Source organism: Struthio camelus, chromosome 5 (genome assembly GCF_040807025.1).
Source record: "Struthio camelus isolate bStrCam1 chromosome 5, bStrCam1.hap1, whole genome shotgun sequence".
Classification (NCBI taxonomy): domain Eukaryota; kingdom Metazoa; phylum Chordata; class Aves; order Struthioniformes; family Struthionidae; genus Struthio; species Struthio camelus.
Genome location: NC_090946.1, coordinates 79,378,966 through 79,404,877, shown reverse-complemented (window position 1 = coordinate 79,404,877; position 25,912 = coordinate 79,378,966). Strand labels below are relative to the sequence as shown.

The following is a 25,912-nucleotide window of genomic DNA, read 5'->3' as shown; positions in this document are numbered from 1 at the left end:
TTATAGGCTGGGTCTGCTTCATGTGCAAAGCTAGTAATTGAAGAGCCTTGTCATAGGTAATGCCGTGTTTTCTGAAAGGACGACAGCCTTGCGACGCTCCAGTTGCTGATTTCCAGAAAAATCTGTGTGCGGCCCAGCACGCGGTTGGGGTGCCGAGAGGGCCGTCCCTGCTTCTCTGGGAATGGTCTCTCTCTCGGCAGCTCTGGTGCTCCTCAGGAACGGATGGGAGTTTCTATTCAGAGAGCTGAACTAGGCTTTCTTCGTACTTAGTGGCCGTCTCTGGAAACGTACTGCCCTTCTTTTTAGTGATTCTTCATGACTTGTCTGTTTGTCTTACAGTTAATGAGCTTCTGGATCGTCTTTCTTGACCAGAGGCTTCTAGGCATATTTACGAGGAATATCACGATAGGCTGCAGTTACGCTTCAGCGCTTAGCTTGAAATACGTCTTAACTGTTTGCGCTGCATTAACCAGCTTTCAGGTATTGGCTTGCTCTGCTGCCTGATCCTGCAGTGATGCCATAATACTGAATTTTGGACTGCCCTGTGCATTGCCATGGCAACAGACTGATGTCACAGACTCAAGGACATGACTTCAGTGTACGATCATGCAGAGGCACGAGCAGGTTTGTGAAGGAGAAAGCTGACTAACGCACATCGTGAAAGTGAGCGGGGGAAACGTGGGTTACAGCTGACCAAGCAAGGTGCTTCAGTAGGAAAATCGTCCTCTCAGAGAGGCAGAGTTGAATCTGCTCACGTCTTTAAGGCAGGACCCTTCTGCGTGATGTGCTTCCCTTTACAGTGGACAAGCAGGCGTCTTGCAGGTATCCTATATCTTTTAAACAGGTGGTGCTCTGGGGTGGGGAAACTTGCTCTTTGGCTTCAGACCTTTGAAACGGCGCTTCTTTATTTATTTTTAAGATCTCGGTAGTCTTGTGTTCATACTGAGAACCCTTCTTCTGGCTTAATGTTGTTCAAACCGTTTAATTGGTTTTCCGAAGTTTTTATTTTGTCCATAACACTGGAAGGTGAAAGGGGAGCTCTGCATCTGCATTATGGTCACATTTTCCTATATCCTATTAGCAGATTCCAAGATTGTTTAATGTGCTCTCCACCCATTTCGTTTGGCTGCAACCTTTGCTCCCATGAAAACAAGGCTGATTGTTCTGAATTGCTGTGTATGTGCTTTGGCACGGCATGAAGGTACCTATAATAACACAACTATTGTCTGGGAAAAAAAAAAGCAGTTTGCAGTAATAACTACAAATAAAAGGGTGCAGTACTGGGGCAAGACAGATAATGGTAGTTTTCCCACCCATCATGTACGACCAACTCTCAACATGGTCACCCTTCGGCCTGACAGTGATACGAGCTTTAGTGTAGTGTGTGAATATTGGGAATAAGGGACGGAAATATTTGCATATTGTTCCAAGTTCCTCTTTCCCGGACACGGTTCCGTTGCTCATATCTAGGGATGGGGAGACCGATTGACTTTCCTACACCGTGCAGGATTTTATTTGCATGCTGTGAGCAGTTTTAACAAGTGCATGTGCTAAATGAAGCATTCGCACTTCCAGTGAGCAGCTGGCACACCCCTTTTAAAAAAAAAAAAAAAAAAAAAAGTGCCATTAGGTTTAACAGTGGGGTTTTGAGGGGTGATGTTGCGCCGCATGTTTGAGCGGATGGTTGGTTGCGCCGAGACTGAAAGCTGACTTGAAACGCTGTGGGATTCAGCAAATAACCAACAAAAGCCCCTTCGTGCTGAATTAATTTTCACTCATCTCTGCACACTGTGGAGTAAAGCCCGTTTAAGTGCAGGGTTTGGAAGTAACGTAACTGTTTTAAATGGTCAATATCCCAGGAATTGAGGATATTTGACAAAAACTGGCGCTTCTCACAGAAGTTCGGTTGCCTCCCAGGACAGGAAGTCGTAAACTATTAAAAAAAGAGGCAGGGAAGGAGGCTAGTGACCCTCTCACTAAATCAGGAGGCTTGAATTTGGGCCCGGGTCTGAAGCTGAAAGGGCTGGAAGCGCCGTAAGAGTTAGCGATTCCTGCTGTGACGGACTATCGAGAAGTCAGTCATGCTCAAAAGAGAGGCTTTGTGGTATGGTAGAGGGGAAGGAAGTCTGGAGAACCTAGGAAAAGCAGCAGATGTTTTTGGAGGTGGGGAAAAACTTTGCTCTTGGAGTGGTTTGCTCTTGCAGTGGAGGGAACTGGATACCAAACAGGAGTACCCAGCCGTTAGCACGGGCATCCTGGAAAGTTGCTTTTTGGTACCATGATGTGTTTCTCTCTGACAAATCCGTTGTATGGTGACATCTCCCTGCGGCAGAAGTGAATAATAGAAGTACCTGCGGGTTTGCAGAAAGATAGGTGTTTAAAAAAAAAAAAAATTGGAAGTATTTGATGCTTCTCGTTAACAACTGCAATGAAAAAGGAAATCTTAATGGATGTGTAAAGTGATACTTGGAGAGGGACGCCATCCTCTGAGAAGGACACGATGACGGAAAATGCATAAAAAGGAGGGCGAGGTTGCTCGCAGGGTGTGTTCGTGAGTTGCGATGACTGGAAGTGTGATAACGCAGATCGCTGTGTATCAAAGTACAAGGGCAGTGACTTTTCACGTTGTTGAAACTTGCATCCCCCCAAAACCCCCTGCTTTGCTCTTACTAATAGGTTAATCCACTGTAATTGACTGTGAAATAAACCTGGGGGAATTTTCCCGTCATTATGTTGCACAGCCTCTTTGCTGTCCGTTTGGCAACTGCACCTTTAGATGATTAAAACCTGTTTTTGTGTGTGTGAGAGATTTTCTTTTTTAACTCACTGTTCTTTCCTCTGTTTATTTTTTTTGTCTCTTGCTTCTTGTCAGAGAGCAGTCAATCACTCTGTGGCTAATGTGTAAAAACCAAGTTAATGTAATATTAGGAAACGGAAGCTGCAGGTGAGTGTCTTTACTTTAAAAAAAAAAAAAAAACAAAAAACCCCAACAACTACAAAACTAGGTGAATATATGAGACTTTTTAACATGCATCAGTGCTACATGTCTAAAAACAATTTGTTTTTCCATACAGGACTGGGACAAATTGAGACTTAAAAGTTCACTTTGGCTTTCTAAGCTGTCGTGTCGCTTGCTCCTCTAAAATTAATAATCAAACTGCTGTGGTCCCCTTCTTTTAGGAAGTTGTTGTAGTTACCCCCAACTTGCAGGAGGAGTTCGGCACCGGGGTTGCTCCGGTCTCAGCGCATAGTTTCATTGCTCTGTAGTGTTTTGAGAGGCTGAAGGGTGGGATGTGGCTGCAACGAGTTTCCAGATTCCTAACAGTGTGAGGGACTGTTTTTAATAGTGATGATAAAAACAGTTATTCCCAGTTGGAGGTTAGTCAGTGGTACAATTATCAGAGCTATGAAATAGTGCAGAGATGGCTCCGAGTGGAAAAAATAAGGCCTGAAACTTGTTTTCTTGAGGGAGCTGTTTGAAACCATTTCCTGCAAGCTTGTACAATATTAGTAAGTGATGTTAAATGGTGAGAGATTAGGCCGGTACAGCTTTATTATTACTTTAGTAATTTAGCTTTCAGGCTGGCAAATCTGAGTTGGCTTTCAGGAAAGGGCTTTAGCAGCAATCTGTTGCTGAAAGCTGGGATGCCGAGCAGGAACGCCGGAGACGGCAGGTTTAATTTGCTCTTCCCTTGTACAGCGTGCTCACGCCGGCTGTGCCGCTGGGAAAGCTAAAAATGCACAGAGTATTTTCACAGCAAAGTAACAATCCCTAGCTTGAAATCTAGTTTGTTCAAACCATCCTTCTTAAAAAGCAGTTTGGGGTACTCTGTGCTCTGTTTAGTTTCCTGCTGCTTGGTGGTTTTTCTCATTTGTGTTTTCACTGCTTTGTCCCAGAGATGGAAAATGTGAAAAGAGAATATCGATTGTTTTGGGGGTGGGATATTGAATTAGATAATAATTAGTATACTTTTCCTTACCTGTCTTGCTTATAAAACTATTTTTCCATTGCTAAGTCTAAAAGTTCTGTGGAAGAAAAATTTGCCTGAAAAAAAAATCAGGTCCAGTTTTATAAAAGTTGATGCTTCTAGACTGGTCGTTACCTATAAAGAATTAGAGCAGAAGGATTTTTGGTGTGTTCTCGTAGAAGTACATGTTATTAAATTTGGAGATTAAATGGGAAATGGGAAAGATTTTGGACAAAACTCACAGTGAACAAAGTACTGGTGCGTGCAGAAGCCTGGACTTTACTGACATTGAGATGCTGCTTTTTCAGCCTTTGCTTTTTTTCTTTAAAAAATGACTTTCAGCAAAACTTGTGCTATGGTTGGAACTTCTGAAAATTTAACTGTGTTAGTTGCTAGGCATATCTTTAACTACCAAGCTCTAAAAAATACTAGTCTGCTTTGTTTCAAGTAACTTTTAGCGTTATTAACGGCAACATATCTTTAGGTCTTTTTCTGGCTACGTTTTTAAAGCGGAGTTGGTAGCTTTCAGAATTAGCTTAGATTTTACAACCTTCTTTTGAAACACTCATGCAAAAAGACACCGCATTTAACGTTGGTCTCTACTGCTGTTCACCAGCCAAAAAAGCAACCTTATCTGTAGCTGAGTTTGCTCGGCAGAAGATGTTCTGTGCGTGTTCTTTTGAAAAAAATTATATAAAAACAAGCAGATACTTTGGCTGGGAAAGATTTCAGCAGATGCTATCGCCTGCCTTCCGTGTTCATCTTAAGCAGTCGAGCCTTAAGATGTCACTGGTTGTCTGCCTGTGCTTTGGAGTATCCCAGACCCTTTTCCGATCTCTTGAGCAGGCTCCGTGTTTTGCAAGCCGTGGAGTGGCTTAGCAGCAAGAAATGATAACAATGACGTGGAGATATTTTCACTACAGATCAGTGGTTTCTTGGGTTACTTGTAGTCAGGGCTATGAGTTGAGGCAGTTTGAATTCATGAGTGAAACCCAGTATGAAGGCTGTTTTGGGGCGAGGTGGGGTAGGATTAACTATTAAAAATACAGTGAAACCTCTATTTCCACAATTTAGGCCATCTTTTTCTGACCTATTACTCACAGGTGGATGCAGGCGTATATACGAGTTCTGCGCTGCATGGGGTACTGCAGGTCGCTGCTAAAATTGCACAGCTGGGAAGTACACACAGCCAGGCTTCGTCAGTAGTTAATGCTGGTTTTGTACAGACCTTTTAAATTTTAAAGCATGTGTTTTGTATCATATGACCAGCTGTACATCTGAACCAATTTACATATCAGTAAAGCATTTTCGTTCCTGTTTAATGGCCGCATAGACAGCGTTAGAGCATAGCACTAAGTAATGCATTTTGTGCTTAGTTAGGCAGTAGCCTCTTCTTTGTATTCTAGTAAGATAGCAGTGGGAAGAACAGTGAATCCAAAACTAGTGGGGTTTTTGTTTTTTTAAGATGTTCGTAATGAATCTGTTCTGCTTGAGGAGCTAATGGGCTGCTTCCTGTAGAATTGGCTAGATTTTTTTTTTTTTGTCCTCAGCAGGAATAACGATGCCTTGGTTTGTAAAACATTACAGGCAAAATAGTCGGAGCTTCCTATTACGTGTAGCTGTCCTGAAGTTAGGTACGCTTATTATAAGTCTTCCTAAGTTTGTAGAGAGTAAACTTTTTGTAAGCTGCTGACACACAAGTTTGAAACTTCAGAGTTTGGCTGTTGCACGTTTTCCTTGCAAGATGAAAGACAGTTTTTTATTATGAAGCTGGAGCATTAGCAGTCTTGTAACTTAAGCAAAGCTTTGAAAAGATGTAAGATTTCACGACAAATCGTGGGAAATACTGGTGCAAAGCATTGTGAAAGACAGTACGTGAAAACAGGGTGGACCGGGTGTATAACAGAAAAATCTGGGCATGTTGAATTACAGAAATACTTTTAACTTTTGGCTTGGTTACTCTTTTAATCTAGTATTTGTGTTGCTGTAGCAAAGCTTCCAATAGTTGAATTTGGTTTTGGAGACCCTTAGGAAAAATTGGATGCTTTTGGGAGGCATGGTGAAGATTGTAGCCTCCCGACTCTGCGATGCGTTGGCTTAACAAATCCGTGAATTGTCTCTCTGTCTGTCTTATTTTTGTGTCCTTGTTTCGGTGGGATAGTATTCGTAGTGGTATATGACAGAAATACGTGACACTAGCTTTTGGTTAAAGGGCAAGACTCTGTAGAAATAAATGGCACCCTACTCTGCTGAGCTATTTAGGGCTGCACCTGTGATCAGAGTCCATGGAGCAATCTGTGTGGGGATGAAGAACTGTCCTCTCTCTAAGGCTGGTCTTGCATAAACCAGCTATAGCTATATTTAATGCAATGAATTAAATATCAAAGCTGATGACCTAGTGTTAAGCACTAAATTTACCTGCTGTGGTGCTTTCCTTATAAACAAAGCCTTTAAAAAGGAAGAAGGCACTGGATAGATATACTTAGAAGTTAGCTGCAGATTTGGTCTTCTACTTAAGAATAATTGCTCCTCTACATCTTTCTTAGGGGTGTCAAATTGCTTCTCCTGTGCTGCATGCTGTGCTGCAGGGAGACTGCTTGCTTATATAGTGTCAAGTATGAGATTCTTGGTGGATAGGTGTGCCATTCTGCTGGATCCCTAACAAGCTCTTGCTGGCTAAGTAGTGAGTAATTCCCGTCAGCCAGACCACGCGATGGTCAATTTATTAGCTGGAGCAGCAAAAATGAATCTCCCAACATGTGCCAAAATGAGTCAAGTGGACCTCTCTAGCCAGGAGCTCTAAGATCCAAAAGCAAAACAGGGTGATGAAATCACTGTTGACAGTCTTAATCTGCCACGTTATTGTTCTATAATGAGAATCTCCTTGAGCAAACTAATGTTGCATTCTTGAAAAAGATAGGATTCCTCCTTTTTCTGATTTTCAACTGGCTGCGTTTTGCTAAAGTGGGGCATACGCTCTCAGTGTGCAGGTTGATCTCTTTTTTTCATCTTAGACTCTCTGGATTTGTGAGTCTCTGGTGTTTGCCCTAAAACTCCAATTTAATGTCACTTGTGCATCCTGCTGCGATTTCTGACGTTCTTTGCATCTACAGGAGCAGCCTGGTGAGACTTCTGCCTTATAAAATGAGGGCACAAAGTCTCCAGAGCTCCCAGAGTACTTGTCTACTGTTTTTGGAACCAATTCTATTGCTTCTATAATAGGAAGGCTTCTGGAAGCTTTCTCTTTCCCCTCACCCCGAGAAAGTAGCCTTGCAGCTGAACTTTCATTAACGCAGAATCTGCATAGCAAAACAAATGGAGTTTTAGATGCTAAATAGTTCAGACGTGGTTCATAGATCATGTGGCCTTAAATGCAAAGCGTTGCAATGAGTGTCTCCACCCATACCTAGAAACCCGAGAAAGCAGCAGCCGTAGCCTGGCGAGGTGGTGTTCCGCCATCTCCGAGTTACCATTCTGGGCACGCGACAGATCGTGCAGTGACAAGAAGTGCCAAAGTAGGTGGTAGCTTTCTAGAAAGTGAAGTAATGTGTGGTCCGTGCACGTTTTGTCACCAGCGCTGCAGCAGCGTTGGCAAATATCCGCGGTGCTGTTTTTGCTTCCCTCTTGGATGAAGCAGAACAAATCTGCTGAGCCAGTTCTTAGCTTCTTCGCAGCTGAGCAACAGATGATGTCCTTAACCAAATTGCGCAAGACAGCTGAAACCTTTCAGGAATTGTTGAACGAGGGAAAACATTTTGTGATTTATTCCTGTATTAAAAAACAGGGTTAGCAAGGTGCAGCAGAGCTTATCTTTTCTTTTTCCCTTCAGAGTTTTTTTTTTTTCTTTTTAAGGGGAGAGGACTCTTTAAACCACTCCAACACTAATCACACCTAAAGGAGAAAAGATACAAGAGCTACAAATTTGAAACCTTTTGTTCTTTATTGAAATGATCTTGGAAGAGAGGACAGGTTCTCCCTGTAGTGCTTTATTAGAATAAGTGTTTCATAAGCGTTTGACGGCAGTGAGCAGTCAAAGGGTGTCTGCGACCCCCCCCGTGCTCGTTCCCCTCTTCCGAAACGCCCCATGCTGTGCGCTCAGAAGCGTTTATTTTGCATCAGCTTGGAAGAATCTGAAAAATGCTTTGTGGCAGGTGCCTTTCCTGGCACGATTAAAGGTGTGGATTCAGGCAGTGGTAGGAGCCCATCTAAGCTAGAGCTGCCACAGACCTTGTCCGCTACCTGTTGTGCCATGCTGGTGTCTGCCAGGTCCTGTGCTGGATGGGGTCAGGGAGCCGCCCTCCTCTGGGTTGGGTTTCTCTCTGTTCAGCTCCTTGAACTGGTTCAGATGAGAAGATCGGACAGATATCAGTGCTGATAGAAGGGATGGAGAGGAAGCGTTGGGAGGCAGAGGGGCGTGAGACCCTGCCACCGTACGAGTTATAGCTACTGACCCAGCTGTGGGGCTGTGTTGTGGTTCTGAACCCATGCATGCTCCAGGCAGCCATGGATCACCAACCTCAAATTTGTGTAGAGATCTCCAGTGTATTCCAGACTTCAGTTAAGCAACTACTTTACTACTGTATTATCTGGGGAGCAGGGCATGGATGAGACCTCGAGGGGCCTTCAAGGAGAATTGGCGTGAATTTGATTGGGGAACAAACCGGAGGAGACAGCACCGAGATCAGCTGTGGGCTGCTTGGTCTGCTTGGGTGCCCAACAATGAGAAGACCTGGCAGCAGCAAGTTTTATGGCATCAATAGGCATGGGAAGCTGCGCCCTCTTATTTCAGCTGGGACCCACGCGGCAACAATCGTTACTGCTTTTGGATGAGATAATGCAAGGTCTGCACAAAATAGACCTCTTGGACATCAGAGAGGAGGCTCATCAGAGAGGACCACATGGTGTTTGGCAAGGACTAGTGTTCTTCCATGGCAACCATGGGTGGCTCCTTTCAACTTTCTGGTTAGAGATTAAAAAGCAGCTCTGCAGAGCTTGACGTGACTTAAAGACTGACCTGACTGTAGCTATTAATCTTTACATCTCTCAGTGGTTGTAAGGTGGATACAGTTTCTCTACTAGATACCTAGTTTCATGTGAGGGTTTCTTACCAGCTGCAGGTGGATGGAAATCTAAAGGTAAACTCACTAAAACTCTTTGTAAGACAATTTTAGTTAAAATATGCTTGCTTTCTCTTCTTTTGCTCAGACTATTTTGCTAAATAAAATGTAGCTGATGAACCAAGCATGGAAAAATAGTTCTTTACAGTGTTTAAAAGGTAAACGTTAGCCTGTCTTTCTCTTAACTGTTTTATGTGGTTTTCCTCCAAGTTTCCTTGCTCTTTTCAGGTCCTTGCTGTGGTGTGGTTTTGTTTTTGAACTTGGAACGAGCCAGTCTATGACATGAACTGGTTGAATAAGCTGAAAGGGGAGGGGGGGGGAATCATTCATTCTGCACCTGCTGGAACAGCCTTTCAGTGGACTCTCGTTCCAAGCGCGTAGCTCTTAGCTGCCACTGGCTCAGCGGCTTGACTTTTCTCGGGCTTTGACAGTGGACACGTATTGTTCAGATACTTAAACTAGATTAAAACGGGTAGTTTAGGACCTGAAACACACTGCCAAAACCTCAGGTTGAGTCTATTTTAAGAAGAAAGTGTGATTTAAAAAAAAAAAAAAAAGTAAAATAAATACAGAATTGAGGCCGTCTTGCCAAAACCCAAATCCTCGCTGTGTCTGACTAGAAGGTGAAAAAGCTGAGTTGCTAGGGCTGCTGCAGCCTGTTTGGTATACGCACATGATACAGCTCAGAACTGCATCTATCTATAGGTCTGTAATTAAGAGATGGAGCGTGTGGACCAGCTGTATGATCTCACATCTAATCCAGTCTGGCAGCTTCTGGGGCTTGCCAGTTATCATGAAACGTGAATGCTGAGATGAGACAAAGCGAGCAGTGGCTTTCTGCTAAAGCCTGCCTCTCTTGGGAGAGTCTAATGCTTTTATAAGCGCTGCAGGTGGGGTTTGGGGGGAGGTGGGAAGGGCTTAAGGGATGACTAGGCTGGAAAATGGCAGAATTGCCTGTCTGGTGGAATATGCTTTTGGCGATGGGGATAATGTAACGACCCAAAGTGGAGCTGAGTGGGGAGACTTGACATGCGACTCATTTTTGTTTTCTTGCAAAAACAACCCCACAGAGATCTCTATTATAAGGCCTCAGCACTGGTTATTGTCCGAAAGATTAAATACCCATTGTAGCGAATGTGTTTTGGTATCAAGTCTTCTGAGTTGCCCTTTGAAATACTTGCCGTTGCTTCTTCTGCGTCCTGAGCGTGTTGCTGGTCTTTGCCCAGCTGACACAGTGCTATGGCCCTGTGGAGCCAGAGAGGACCCTACAGCTAGCCCATGGGTCAGATGTGTGATCGTAAGGGGACCCTTTGGATTTGGATGCTCTTGGTTTAGACCCTTGCACCTTATTTGTTAATACGAGGCACTAAAGACAGTAACTCAGAATGAAAATGCATCTGGCAGAGGCTACGTTGCTTCTGCCAACGGTGTGATTTCTGTTCAGGACCAGACCCTAGGCCGCTGCCGCCTCGCTAAAAAAGCAAATTTTCTGCCAGGATGAGCCCATCCCTTGAGCTGTTCTGTTCATGAGTTAATGCTGCTACTGTTTAAAATGGATGTGTTCAGTGAAAAAAAAAAAAAAAAAAAAAAAAAGGTTAAGAGACCTGCCCCCTCATCACATGTGAGCTAATTTTCCTAAACTGCAGCAGCAGTTTAAAAATGACGGTAAGATGGGGAGTTTTGTGGGACCGTTCAGTGAGCTGCTGTCCGTTTCTCAGAGAACATGATGCTTCCCGCTGCCAACATCTGAGTCCTTCCCACATCTCATGCCTCTATGCACATGCTTGGGTGTGGTTGCAAAAAAGAAAAACAAGATTGGGCTTTTGGTTTCCTCTTCTGTTTTGTTTATTTGTGCATCCGTATTGCAGTTTTCAAGCTGCACTCAGCTCTGCAAAGCCAAGCCGGCAGCTGATGTACCTTCTGATAAGGAGCAACCTCGGTTAAGGAATACGCGGTCGTGGTAAAAAGGCAGTAAGTATCTCTGTGCTAGCTTAGATGCTGAGGTTTAGGCTCACAAGCATAGCTTTTTACTGCTTGCCCAGTAGGAATTTGTCGATGGCTTGCTGACATTAATAGGCTATTTCAGCTCTTTTCTAGAGACCAGCGGCGAGAGGAGGGGAAAAAGCATGCTTTGTACAGAGCTGTGTTGTGAGCTGGGCTGCGGTGCCCATGAGAACTTGTCTGCCTCTGTTTTGTCAGCTTTTCCTTTCTTCTAGTAGGTGTTGGTCCTCTTGTGAGCGTGTGACATCCTGCGATGTGACGGCGCGGCCGCCTTTGCGTGGATTGGGGTTACGCCTGCCCCGGCCCGAACAAATTTTCTTGGTGGTTTTGCTTCTCAAGCTAACTCTTCCCTGCAAATACAATCTTGTGGTTTAATTTTTTTTTTTAATCTGGCTTTTTATCCCTTACCAATTTGTTTTTTCATTATGATCTGCAAAGGAGTAGGGCTAGGACGAAGCAGCTAGTGTTGCTCACCAGGAATATACATTGACTTTCTTTGCAGCGCGTTTCTCTTCCAGCATACTGCACGTTGCACAGGGAACCGTTCATGTGTGCATACAGGGGAAGAGGCCTAGCTAGTTTAACAAAAAAAAAAAAAAAAAAAAAAGTGACCAGCCTTCTTAAAAATAGTGTGGTTGCATTTATTTGGGTGTGGATATATTCATGTTTCTGTGATACAGTTCCTGCTGAGTCTGAAATGCTGGTGTCAGTACAGCCAGAAGCCAGACAAAAGCTTGGATAAAAGTCAGAGTTTCAGTGCCTCTTACTGATGGTTCATGGGAAAGTAATGATTTTGTGTTTAACTTTTAATTTTCATAAAACACTAGGCATATGCTTTTCCTGTGCTTTGCTGTTTGCGCACGTTATGTTTTGCATAGTGTTTGTGGATGTATGTTTTAAAGCGCCCAGAACTTCAGGAATTTTGACCGATGTTGCTGATTTTGTTGCCTCTGTTTCGCACTTGCAGGTGCTCTTGTTAGAGGCTGTGGGTAACCTAACGAAGAAGACGTTTAACTAAAAAGCTTTGGCTTCTGCTGCTGTTGATCATGGCAATCTAAGGCCTTGTCTTGTGTGTTTGCGGAATAGAGGGCATGCTGCTGTCCTCCAGCTTTGCCAGTGGGATGCCTCGGTCTCCTCAGTCCAACACGTTTCTCTGTTGTGTAGAGTTCAGCACAGATTTCAGGAAGACTGGAATGTGTTTATATAATGTTTCATATATTATTTTAGGCTCCTGCTTACTCAAACGTAGGCAAACGATTAACCTCTCCTTCACCACTACTTGAGAAATTGTGAAATGGCTGTAGCAGACCTATCAAGTCAGCTGGATCTAAACCAGCTTCTGCTTCTCTGCCTGGAAATTCATTCTTAAATCCGTTTCTCAGTGAGCGTGGCTACCAAGAGGGAGCGGACTTTCTGGGCTAGAAGTGCCTAGTGGCAATGTCGAGTTGCAAGCCACGCTGGCCAAGCACTGATTTCCTGAGCCTAGGTAGTGGCTTTTTTCGCTTGGTAGTTATTTCTTGCTGGCAGGTGTTGCTAAAGGGATGACGTGGGGCTCTGCAGGAGCTCCGCTGGTGGCAAACACGTGGCTCCAGCAGAAAGGCCGCTGTAGGGATGGGGCAGCGGTAAGAGCACTGGGCGAAGCTGCTGAAAAGGGCAGAACAACCTGCTACGCTAAGTCACCGATATCGTGGGGTCACGGCTCTGCACTTAGGGTGGCCAGATGGCGTTCCTGCATTAAGCGCATGGCCCTCTAGGGAGGAAGCAAACTATCTTTAAAGCTATCTACTGGCAACTCGAGCTTGAACGTTTGAGTTTTTCCAGGGCTCTTTCGCTGTGTCATTTTTTTTTTTTTTTCCCTTTTATGTTGCAACTTGAAGGCTGTTGTTCTCTCGCTGTCAAAGTGCGTTGATTTGGTGGTAATAGCGTCTCCTCCAAGGACAAGGCGTCGAAGGCGGCACCCTAGCGCGAAGGAGAGATACTGCAGAACCGCCTTGTTTTGGTGAACCCTGCCGCCTTATCTGCGCGTGATGCAAAGGCAGGGCGGCTTTCACCAGGCTCGGAGGCCGCACGGTGTCGTGGGTTTTTTTTTTTCCCCCCGTCCTTTACGAAACCCAGCACGTTACTTTGATTAGAGTCGCTAACGTAACTCTCGGGCAGCGTCAAATCTTACTGCTGGCGGCCATCTGCCTCAAAAACGCAGAACTGGGCTAAGGAGCAGGCGAGAGAGATATCTCGCGTGCGCCGTTTGCACGGCTCTGGGAAGAGGTAGCCTGCGCCAGAGGTGCCTGCGTAGCGCTGCAGCCGCATATAAGCCACGGCGGCGCGTGTGCAGAAACTCCAGCTGTGCTAGTGGCACGAAGGCGTTAAGTTCTTCTTATTTATGCTATTTGCACATGCTACATATATATGTGTGTGTGTCTGTATTTATATATAATATATATGTTGTTATATATTATTTATTTATATATATATATATATTTTTTTTTTCTTCTCCCCTCTTTGTCCCTCTAGGAGATCTGTTCCTCAAATCATTGCTGTTACCTAACGCGATCCCCTTATTTCCCTCTCGTTTGTTCAGTTCCTAGGCGGCAGAGAGACGGCGACGCTCGGGGGCACGGCGAGCCGATGAGGGAGCCTCGGGCGGGCGCCAGGATGGACTGGCAGTGACGGCGTGCCTTAGCGGGAGCGCTGGTGAGGATGAGGAGTTCCTGCAGAGCTGGCCTCCACAGGGAACCGCTCAACGCCACGGCTTCTCCCTTCCACCAAGTCAAACGGTACGAGCAGACCGGCCGGGCCGTCGCTAGTTCAGTGTTCAGTGCCGAGCGGTCCTTCTCCTGGCTTTCCTCCTGTCTGGTATGCCACTCACATATTTGGACTGAAGTCTTATTTTTGGCTAGTCTTTGTTTCTCAGTGAAACGTTGTAATGGCTTAAGGGTAGAAATGTTCTTTGACGTTTTATTTGATAATGACAACAGCAGATTCACTACAGCTGGTACTGTACTCAGAGAAACCTTTGATTTCTTTCTTTCTTTTTTTTTCCCCCTCCTTTCTTTCTAGCAACAGCTGTAAATTAATTTGGGAATATCGCTTTGAAGTAAAACTTAACTGGAGAATGGCTTGCCATAGTAGGCTTTAACATATGCAGTCAGCTTAAAGCAAGTGAGATACTGGCGATCATTGTTGCGGTCTATCTTACTGTGGAGTAAGTAATTAGATTAGCTTAAGCTTAAATTCTGTATTGCTCGCTCTCTCTCCTGTGTCTCTTATTAAGAAGAAATGCACGATTGATTTCAAGCACTTGTGCTTATGTGACAATTAAGTGAACGCCTCTCACTGCATCTCGTTATAGGAACACTGGAGAACAACTTGTCCTTATGCAAATGCAAGAACATGCCAATTTTGAGTTTAAGCTACTCAAAAAAAAAAAAAAAATTCTTTTTCTGAAATTAAGACTCATAAGCTTCCTCAATCTGGAGGAAGAGAGCCAACTTTCTGGCTTCCCAAAGCTGTGTGGGTTTAGAGCAAATGTTAACCTTTGCTCTCTGTGGTTGGGTAGACGGCGTATATTCCTGGGTCGCCCAGCCCCTTGCTTTCCCAAGCAATAGCTCGTGTAATCTGTTTTTGTAGACTTAGAAGTCTAGCCTAAAAACAACTACGTTTTGCCTTTCTCCTCCCCTAGATCAAGCCGTTACTGACTGTGACAGATATAACTGTACAGTTAGAAACCTTCTTTTGATTCCTAGGCTGAATGTTGGTGCTCGCTTATATTCCTTTGAGCTTGTGCTTGCCATTTTTTAGTGTAGGGAGCGCTTCGTCTCTGTGGTTTACTCTTTTGCTGTACTCCGCAAACAGCGGTTGCATTCCCTCAGCTATGGTTTTGCTGTGCTAAACAACCGCAGTGTTTTCTAGTAGCTTCATGAATACTGACTGTCATCATTGTTCTCAGCCTGGGCGCATCTCCTCCGAGCCGTGACCAAAACTGCATGCCGAGCTCCAGAGGAGATCTAGTAGGAGGGGTTTGCTGCGGTGCCAGGAGTGCGTTATCATGGCATTGCCTCCGTTTGCCTCTGCATCGCGGAGGTGTCGATGGGAGCTAATCTGCCCTTCTTAGATGCCTCCAAAACTACTACTTGGTATTCAGTCTTCTGGGGCGTCACCGTCTGCACTTTAAAATTCTGTCCCATTTCTGTTGCTTGGTGTTTTGTTCCTCCTCTGCCTTGGTAATGTCTTGCCTTTCTACCAGCGCACCTGGTGGTTCTTCTGCTGAAGTCCACGTGAGTCAGATGTAGTTCGTGTCCTTTGCCTAGAAAGATCATTTTCTTCGAGAACTCTCAGGTTAGCCTGGCATATTGAGCTATTCCCTCTTCCCGCTTCTCTCTCTTTGTAATCCTGTTTGCTTGCAAAATGCCTTTTATATTCAAGTCAGACTAGCAGGCCCGTAGAGGCTGTGAGCTCTCTCCCTTCTTTTTCTCCTTTGCAGTGTCACCTTCAATACGTGCAACACGTTTGCCTAACCCATTAAAATATGGTTGCCTCTCAAGAGGTTTAAAATTCCTGCTTCTTGGCCTGCAATTTATGAATCTTATCTATTTTGGATTCTGAAATTGAAATGAGCCACTCCTTCCAATTTTCATGAAGCTTCTTGAGGTTCCCCCCAGCTTCTCCTGGGCACTTCCAGATTTGTTTGCAAATTAACCCCGGCCTTTTGCCCTTGCGATCAACCTTATCACCCCTCTTCAAAACCAAAGCAATTCAAAATTGAGCGTTTTGGGGTCTGCCTAGAATAGCCCTGATCTCTGCCCTGACCTTGCTTACAGCCCTCTTTGTCCCCCTATCCCTTCTGACAAACCTTTTACTATTTCTTTGTTTTTAGTATCTTTACAGGGACTAACACTTCACCAGTTCTCATTCCTAGACTTTTTGATCTCTAAGATATAAGTTTCTGGGTGATTTGAAACCTGTGCATGCCTCCTGTACCCTTCCTGAGGTAGGGACGTGTTCAGCTGGAGTTTCTTCTGCTCTGGTTTGGGATGTGGTCTGTATGATGGAAATGCCTTTGGGCTCTGGGAGAATGCCTCCTGGGTCGAGTTGTCTGCAATGAAATCCTCTATGTCTCAGTCCAGCTGACTTCATGAACTGGTTCTTTTAGGTCTTGAGTTTTGAAAGAACAAACTGATGATTTGCTTTCAGGCCTGTTTTTGCTTATTCTTTCTTTTTAACTTTGAGTCTCCCCATAATAGTGCAATCCAAGGTTCTCATTATGTATGTACAAAGACGAACACTAAATAACCTCACTTTGTGCTGGTTCGTTAACTGTTTAATGAAGAAATGTGTTGGTCATGGAGTCCAAGAAGATCTTGGCCCTGTTGCAGTTAACAAATTAGAGAATGAACGTTAAATCAAGGAAGGCAACATTTGCAGAAGGAAATATATCACTGTTTCTGAAATATTGGGAATCTCTGTCTCTAGCTTTCATCAGCTCTCAGCAGAAGCCCTATAAACCCACCACTTTTACATTTATTTTTTGCTATCCTTCTCCTCAGTGTTTCCTTGAGCAGATTTATACACGTGATTCCCCCTCGTCTCTTAGTCTGCTGCATCCCAGGTATGCATGCTGTCCCATCATCTTTGAGCAGTGTGCTTTTGGAGCAGCTTATAACCTTGAATGCCCAGTTTTTCTGTTGATGCTGTTCCCCTACGCGTTGTTTCATCCCCACGTCATCTGTAGTACGGTTGGGAAGTAGGGAGTGTGGGTTTGAGCTTCCTCAGGCCGAACAAAGAATCGTTTCTACGTCATCCGCTTCACGGCACATGCTCTTATACAAAAGACTGGCAAAGGGATGCCGCTTTGCTTTGCCTGGGTAAAATTTAGAAGGTAGCTGAGGCTACTGTGGTTTATGCTGTGGGGCATATGGGCGTGCGTTTACTTAAAAAGTGTTCAAAGCATGTTAATGGGTGGGAGCCCTCAAATGTCTGTGCATAAAGCTTGGGTGTGCAATCTGTCACCAAAAACTCATAGCTTGGTGGAGGTCATAGGATCTCGGCATGACTTTTAGCTCCTGTGTGCAGCTGTATTTGTGTGGTTTGTTTTTTTTTCCCCCCAGGTCAGGTTACCTGAACATCCAACATGGTAGGGCAGGTTCCTAAAATTAAGTTTTAGGAACCTATGTTGCATGTTGGCCAGATATGGAAAAAGAGCTTAGGAGCCTTTACTCCAGGGGAAGGGACACAGCTTCTCCCAGCCACTCTTTCCCCTTGCAGTCACTTGACTAAACCAGCGGCCTGTGGCCCATGTGCACTGGGTGTGCTCCTGGTCCCTCCTAGCAGAGCCTGCTGACAGAGCGCCGCTTCAGCAGTCACGTACCTTCAGCTTCACCTGCACAGGCTGCCACAGCAATGGTCCTCCCTGCTCCCCGATAAATGCATGTATTTGGCAGGCGCTGGGGCGGGGGTCCGAATCAGTTGCTTTAGTACAAAGTCAGTGCTGGAATGGAGTGGCATTTCTTAAAAAAACGGATTCCTCTGCAGCTCAGAAGCCAAACCACCCCTTGGTCTGGAGCTTCTCTGAGCTTGGATGCTTGCCACACACTGGGGCAAATTGCAGTGAGTAGCAGTACGCCGTCCGCCCCGGGACTTTCCCGCCCGGCAGAATCCCGGGAATGCCTTTGAAGCAGTGCTCGGGCTGCCTTGCCTTGCCCTGATGGCGCAGAGGGGCTGGAAATGGCCCTGGAGAGCAGGCCCATAGGACCCACCGAGTCCTTCCAGAAATAACAAGCGGTTGACCGTAGTTTATCTATTGCCCAGTACTCTGATTTTCATAAACGTCCGTATCCCTTACAGAGGAGCTAAGTTTTATAAACACAGAAATGGGATGCGAGGGAAGAGAAACGCCTTGCCAGAGGTTATGTTTGGTGTGGATTTTTATTATTGTTGTTGTTTTTTTTTTCTTTGGCTTACGCCTTTTGTTAGCATGTCCTGAGGGTTTGTGCGGCGCTGTAGTTGGCACTGTGCGTGCAGTCAGCAGCGCTAGCAGCTTTTGCAGGCTGGAGCTAGCGTTTACAAAAAGAAATCCGCAGGAAACTTCGGGGTTTTGACGGAAACTTGGGTCTAATAAAACATTCCGGTGCTTTGCCCAGAAAAATTGCAGTGTGGATGTGCTATTCAAGTTTATCGTGCTTTTTTGTTTGTTTGTTTTTGCGGGCCAGATGAAATCTCTGCGTTTCACAGGGCATTGTGGGAATCCCTGCCTGAGGTGCAGGATGGGACGTGTAGGCCTGTCTCTGGACCCTAGAAAAGAGTAGTGAAAATTGAGTCTTCTCCGCCAGATTTCCTACTCCAGCATTAGGGTTTCCGCTAAAGCAAATAAATATATTGTGTTTAAGCCATTGTGATTTAAAAAATATATACACGCAAAAGGATGCAGGAAGATCTGGTCAACTTGGAACCGCAAGTTATGGGCTTTTCCTTTGGTAGGGAAGAGTGGTGTGTGTGCACACCTCAAAATGCATATATTTCTGTATCTGTCAGCATAGTAACTATCCTGATAAAGCCATAGTGAAAACAAGCCACAGTTGCAACTTGTGCAAACAGCAAGCTCGTTCCAGAAGTTTAAGTATCCTGTTTTTCCTGTGTGCCCAAGACACAGTTGATTAGTGGGAAAACTGGGAAAACTGTCGCTTCTATTTCACTGGCTTAACGACGCAGTAACTGTTTAAAAGACAGCGCTGCTAGTTGTTTCCCTGCTGCTGATTCTTGGCAGAATTGTCTCTTATCAGCAATTGAGAACTGCACTTTTGGGATTGAAAGCCTTCTGTGCTTACTCCACAAACTTCTAAAAAGTCATTGTCTCCAAAGATAAAATTAGATAGCCTGATAAGCTAAAGGGTGGAGGAAAGCAAACAGAGTTATTCTGGTGTTAAGCATCACAGGGAATTGCCACTGGCTTTACCTTTTTAAACTATTTTTAGTGTTTTTAAATATTAAAAAACTTGCTGCAGCCGCCACAATCCTCAGCTTGCCAGCGCCGAAACGTTGCAGAAAGAAGGTAGGCTGTGGGTGGGGACTGGGCTCTGGTTCGCCTTCAAAGCAATTTCTGTTCTAATTCTAGCAGCTAGAAATGAAATGCGCTGCTGATGTGGTGCAGGGGAGAAGCTGAGTTATCTGTCTAAAATAATTTTTTACTTGTTAACGTTCACAGCAAAGCGTGTGTATGTCAAGGGGGCTTATTTTTTCCAAGCAATACTTTCAGGTAAGGTCCACTGCTAAAATCCCTTTTAAAATAGAAGTTCTCCTCCCTGCTAACCCAAAAACTTGGAGGCAGGTGGCACTGTGAGGCAATTGGTCAGAGGGAATTAGCAATGCTCCTTTATAGCTATCTGAAGCCATTAAATGGAGGTTTTCCTTAATTCTGGATCCATTAAAATGGTGCAGTGAACTGAATGCTGAATTCAAATGAGGCAATTATTCTGGCAGTAAAACTTCTGACTAAGGCATAATTTTGTTATGTAAATTATAACTTTTCAACCTTAAATAGTATTGTTGGCTTAGTGAGAGACTAACCGAAACACAGGAGGAAATATAACCTTAAATGAGAAATCCGTGAGAGGTGAGGCGTAACTCTACCCTTTGTCTTTCTCCATGGACCAGAAATAGCTTTGAGCAGCTGAACCAACTTTGCTGGCTGAACATGTCCTCTAAGCATGTTGGAGTAACCAGTTTAGTCCTGTTCTTATTCGTATAATACCTGGTCTCGCCTTCATCTACAGTCCCTCTTAATGAAGGGTGTTGAACCGATTGTCCTGCTGGATTCCTGAAAGTTGCTTGAAGAAAGCCTTTTCAAAACATATGCAGCTCGTCTTTCAAGCACCCCGGCGTGAAAACTCGCAAATGAAATTTGATCTTCTCTTCCTAGCTTGTGGGGTTTCAACATGTGAAGTCATGGGTTTAATTGCATTCACCTCTTCTCCCCAGGGTAGTGTGGTGAGCAGCCATTGGAGCTTTTCTGTCTGTAGTCTGGAAAGCTGAAGAGCTCCTCTCCAAAAGGCCCTTCGGGATGGAGAAGGGAGGACTGTAGGCTCCGTTCCCTGCAGCAGCTTGTCGCAGTGATTTGCCTGCTTCTCTTCCGGGTCGCTCTCTTGCCTGAGCGTATTGGTGGCCTGACCCTGATGAGCTAGGAAATGTAAGTCAGATGAGGCAGATCCTCTAGAAAACTAGGCTGAAGCAAACCACAGCAGCCTCCTTGTCCCATTCTCTCTTATTCATCTGTTTCAGCATCTGAAGGTCTGTTTTATCAGATCGTTGCAGTTCTTAGGATGCAACGCAGAAGGAAAGCAAAATAGCTCGGTTGCGTTTTGGAAAGCAGACTAAAGCAGGAGGTGACCCAATTCCAACAAGAGCTGGAATTAACACACGCATGGAGAGAGAATTAACCCAGGGACTAGGTAGGTGTATCCACAGCCATGGGAACTGTCTTATTGCCTCTGCCTCAAGATGAAGTGAAGATGGCTGTAGCACTCTGGTCGTAAAGAGCAAGGTGATGCCCTCCCTAAAGATCGGGAGGGGAGAGAACATGGCATCACTTGCTCTCTCTGACTTCTGGCCTTCAAAGTGCTGCACAGCACAAAGGGGATCCTCTATGATTTATGCGTGCTTGTGGAAAGGTGAACTGAGCCCTTCATTTTGATGTATCTCACCAAAACCCCTCTGCTCAGACTTGTTGCCCATCCTCTCACCGTTTATCACTAGGGCCAGAAGGAGGAACCAAACCTTCAAGGGAAAGCAACAGTGAAGTAACCCATCTGCTGTAGCGCAAGAGGCTTGCCCTGCCTGGCCAGGCTTGGATGATACCTGGCCGAGTTGTTGCCTTTGCGTACTAGTGTGTATTATGTTGGCGTTCAAAGTGGAGCATCTTACTTTTGAAACCTTCAATCTGCTGACTGTGGTGCTCTCTGGCTCAGCTCCCCTTCCTGTCGTGGGTTGCTCTGACCCTAAACCCTGAGTCTCCACACTCCTGGCTAATAGGTGGGGAGGTCTGCTTAAAAGCTGGCTGGTCTGTAAGCTGCACGCGGGTTGCTCGTACGGCACTTCCACATCTGCCGCCAGCGACTTGCCTCTTGCAGCCATCCTGCGCTCATCTGCGGGTCTGCTCCGAGGGCTGGGTGAGCGGGTGTCAGCCCCGGGGTTACACATGTAGCATCAGAGAGGGCCTCTCTTGGGAGCTGTGTGTCCTGGTCCCACCGTGAGTCTGGTCGGACTCTTGGCTATGTCTTTCTAGATAAAGACGTACCTTGTGTGTTAACTGCACACAGTTAACTATATTGTAACTATAAGCCTGTCCAACTTTATCGACAATATGGTTTGACGTTTTTTAAATTAAAAGCAGTTTTCAGACTACAAATACAGGAAGCAACGAAACTGTTTTGGTGGGGGCTGTAAGGGGAAACCCTCTTCAGTGTCTGAATCTGTTGGTATCTATATCGTTTCGATGAATGTGGCATTGAACTTGCTGTTTTTAAACTAACAAGTGTGGATTATCCCAGTTTCATAAAGGAGGCTTTTTATTGTAGCAATTCAAAGATTACCATGGAAACGTAATCTATAGATAGTTCTGTAATATGCTTATGTGATAGTCCTGGGAGAAGAGCCTGAAGTCCCCTGATAATTGGATCCTATGTGGCAGTGCTCTGAGCTTTTGTATTTTCAAGCTTTGAGTTGAAAATTATTCCCAAGGTATAACAGAGAAGAGGAATCAAGCGCCTGGGACCACTGTGCAAGCGCTGTTACTTGCTGGAGTGTCAGCAGTATCCAAGTGTCTCCTTCATAGCTGTTAAATCCTTAAGCATAAACATACTTGCTTGAAAGTGGTTCTCCTCAGCCAGAGTTGATACTTCTGTCACTTTTTTTCCTCTTTCCAGCTGTCTTATATAACACAGTTACCGTTACTGGGAAAGTACACCAAATTTGCCATCCTATTAAAGGATAGGTTTCATTTTAGGAGGTCTTAGGAGACTGGATATCTTATGGGATCGCTGTTGATCAATATGATTACAATTGCTAACTTCCCTTTTCAGCTTTAACCATTCTTTGTCTACCGAAAAGTTTATATAACTGGTGGCTACTGTCAAGATAAGCCTTTCGACCCACATGTGTCTTATGACTGGATTAAGAAATGAATGGACCAAAGTATTGCTCTAACTCTAGAACGAACTAGTAGCTATAGTTGCACAATGGATATAACTTGGAAGAAAAAAAAAAAAAAAAAGGTTTTCTCCTTGGAACTCCATGGAAATGGATTTCTCTAATGGGAAGATCTCTGCTGTCCTTAAGGTTGTAATTGTATTGCAAGATGTGAGTAGAAGTCCTCCAAGAGTGAACATTGCAGCCTAGTTGCTGCTTTTTCTTTTTCCTGTTGTTCCTTTTATGGTATGGGCTGCTTGACAGAGAGTAGGAGGTACAGTGGTGCCTACTGTGGGCCTTGTTCTCTCATTCCAGGCAGGCATATTTTGCAACTATAATTTCTTGCCTTTTTGTTTTTCTAGGGTTTCTGGTATGCACTTAAAGCCATATCTCAAGTTACAGAAGAAAGAGCGCTCTCCAGAAATAAGCCAGGATTCCCTGAGAGGTCCACCTATGAGCCATCAAAGAGCAACCCAAGAAGAAAAATATACTAACAACTGCACAAAATTGAGCGTTTTCCCAAAACCCTCCCTCGTGACTCCATCTCGAAAGCCTCTGGGAATTATTTATCCGAATACTATGTGCAATATGAATGGGAAAGCTCCAGCAGATGGTCCGAGTGCAAGGGAAAAGAAGAACGCCCTGTCGGCAACGATCCACCAGGGGGAAGAAGGGGAAGGCCCTCTGGATGTCTGGGCTGTAGTGAAACCTGGCAATACCAAGGAGAAGATTGCTTTCTTTGCAGCCCAGCAGTGCAGTAGCAGCAACCGGTTAGGCTCCATGAAAATTAAAAGCACGTGGGATATTGATGGGAGAGCAGCTAAACGAAGGAAAAAATCGGTAGATCTTAAAAAAGCCAAGATTCAGTTAGAAAGAATGAGGGAGGCGAACGCGAGGTGCTCTCCACCGGAGCCGTTTGCGTGTGGCATTGAGCATTGCTCTGTGCATTACGTTAACGACAACGGCGACGGTGTGTTCCCGGGCCGATCGCTCTCTGTCATAGAGATGGTGGCATTTCTGGAGCAGCGAGCGAGCGCTTTACTGGTGGACTGTGCTAAAACCTGCCCATCCGCTTCTACCACAAGGCCGAGCGCTCAGCCGAAAGGTGCACTCTCCGGTTCAGACACCTTCTCTTCGGTGGGGGCATGTGAGGTCCATCCTGAGAAAGGAACTTGTGGCAGTAACGAGCAGCAGCAGAGTGAGCCTGTGCGCGTGCTGGACATGGTGGCCAAGCTGGAGTCAGAGTGCCTGCGGCGCCAGAGCGAGCGCGAAGCCGGGAGTCTCTCGCGGAACAACAGCTTCCGCAGAAACGTCGGGCGGGTGCTGCTGGCCAACGGCACCCAGGCTGAGAGCGAGGCTGGGAAGGTGTCTTCTGAAGCCTTTGGTCAGGGCGAGAGTTTGGAAGATGCTGGCGTAGCAGGGGCTAGGTACAGAGGAAAGTGTGGCCCTTTGGATGACACGGAGTTATGGGAAGGCGCTACCTCTGCTCGGCAGCCTTTTCCTTCTGGGCTGGATACTCACGTGGGGAATGGGAATTCGGGACTTGCTCACGCAGTGTTGGCAATAACTGCTGGCAGGAGCGATTCTGAAATGCGAATTGAGCCTTCCCGATCTCTCCCATCTGTGTGTCCAGCTGCTGCCAGGTTGCTGCCAGGTTCCTCGCAGAGCAAGGATGTGACTGTTGATTGTGCATCGAATGAGCCTGTGATTCTTCCCAAGCAGCACGTGCATCCTGCTAGGAAGGAGTCCTTATGCATCAGTATATCAGTCACCAAGACTGAGAAAGGGTGCAGGAAAGATAAGCTTTTGAACTCCAGTTCTGGTGAAGATCCACTCCCAGGGAGGTTGTTTTTTCTCCAGTCTGACCAGCCTGCCGCTCAAGAGCAACAGCCGCTGAGGGAAAGTAGCCAAGAAAAGCCAGAAGTAGTAGCCCAAAATGAGGATGCTCTGGAATCTGAGAAATCATGCGTCAGAAACAGCGTCTCTGCAGAGCCATTTGCTCTTTCTGTTCCTCCCACAGAAGGTGCTTTGCAAGTACTTGATGCTTCCTGCTTAAAAAGGCAGGTCTCGCATGACTTTTTGGAGACCAGGTTTAAAATTCAGCAGCTTTTGGAGCCTCAGCAGTATATGGCCTTCCTGCCTCATCACATCATAGTGAAGATCTTTGGATTGCTTCCTACTAGGAGTCTGGTTGCTCTAAAATGTACTTGCTACTACTTCAAATTTATCATTGAATACTACAACATAAGGCCGGCAGATTCCCGCTGGGTCCGCGATCCCCGCTACAGAGAAGATCCTTGCAAGCAGTGCAAGAAGAAGTACGTGAAAGGGGATGTATCGCTGTGCCGGTGGCATCCTAAACCATACTGTCAAGCTTTACCGTATGGGCCCGGGTATTGGATGTGCTGTCACAGGTCTCAGAAGGGCATCCCCGGCTGTAAGCTAGGTCTTCATGACAATCATTGGGTTCCTGCCTGCCACAGCTTTAACCGCGCTATTCATAAGAAAACCAGAGGAGTGGGAGCTGAAGCGGAAGAGGAATACTAGTGCACATACACTTTCCTGCAAGATTGTTTGGGGTAGGAGGAAATTCTCATGCCTTGTGCTGTTTACAGTGTATATAATTGTCGTGTTTTTCACAAGGCTATGAAACTGCACATACTTAAAACACAAGAGCCTTTACCTTTTAGATTAAAGATAGCTTTTAGTCCATCTATGTAAATAACACTATAAAAACTAATTGTACATACAGAGTCTACAGCTGGCTGAGCAATGTAATCACTACAATGCAGCTATGATAGTGTTGCGGCTATAGTTGTGTGTGTTTTTAAGTGTCTTGTTTCAAAAATCTGTATATCCTGTATAATATATGAATGTTTCTGAAAAGAAACTCTAAATAGGTAAAGGTCAACTTGTCTAAAGAATCTTCAAACAATTTAACTGGACAACCTTAAAATTAGACTAGAACAGATACATTATAGTAGTGCAGCAGTGGATAAAAAGAGAGGAATATTATTGTATAGTCAGAATATAAAAAGTTCTTGTCTACCTTATCCATGTTGTCTGGTTATTTTTTTTTTTTTTACTGTAATAAAATGTGCATTCTAGATCTGCCTTATCTGACTTTCTTGTACAACTTTTTTGCCCCCAAAATAAAAATACTGTAAAATGAGGCAGAAATTTGGTACCGTGATGTAGTTCAATCTTGCAGTATGCTTCCAGTAGAAATCTAGCCCTTTTATTTAAAAAAGTGAGTGAGTGACTTGGACATCTCCCAGCTGTAACACTCACAAATTCCAGCTTTTCCTTTCCCTCCCGTTAGCGTCGAGTACAGCAGAGGCTACATGAAGCCTCGCGTGGTTCTGAGCGCTGGCGCGAGGCGTGCGAAGTGCGATGTGTGAGGTCTGCAAAAGCTGGGATTGTCTGGTTTCAGTCTCGCTTCTCAGCTGTAGCGTGATTCTTGTGTAAACCAGCCCGAAGTATTGAGTCCCACTTGAGGCCGCTCAGTTGTGCGCTGAAAGCTCAAGGCTGGAGCTGGTGTCTGGTAGGATGACAGCTGATTTACTTTGGCTCTGTGACCAACGTTTGCCTGTTTTACTTGCCGGAAGTTTTGGTGTCTTTTGTACATGGAATTTCTTCCTTTGCAAGAGG

The 25,912-nt window shown here is 45.1% G+C and overlaps 1 protein-coding gene across 8 annotated transcripts in view; it reads left to right on the top strand.

Annotated features, from left to right (window-relative positions):
• The window catches only part of FBXO34 (F-box protein 34), a 38,837-nt gene extending 13,458 nt beyond the window's left edge, over positions 1–25,379 (top strand). For 3 of the 8 annotated variants that reach the window (XM_068947474.1, XM_068947476.1, XM_068947475.1), the window contains 2 exons: positions 13,665–13,860; positions 22,624–25,379. In XM_068947474.1, the coding sequence (XP_068803575.1) occupies positions 13,784–13,860; positions 22,624–24,808 (2,262 nt within the window). In that variant the 5' untranslated portion in view covers positions 13,665–13,783 and the 3' untranslated portion in view covers positions 24,809–25,379. Of the gene's footprint in view, positions 1–610; positions 823–13,664; positions 13,940–20,055; positions 20,265–20,356; positions 20,527–22,623 lie in introns of those variants that run through there. The other 5 variants (XM_068947479.1, XM_068947477.1, XM_009670643.2 and 2 more) reach the window with 4 other exon arrangements.
• Positions 25,380–25,912: the final 533 nt, after the last annotated feature.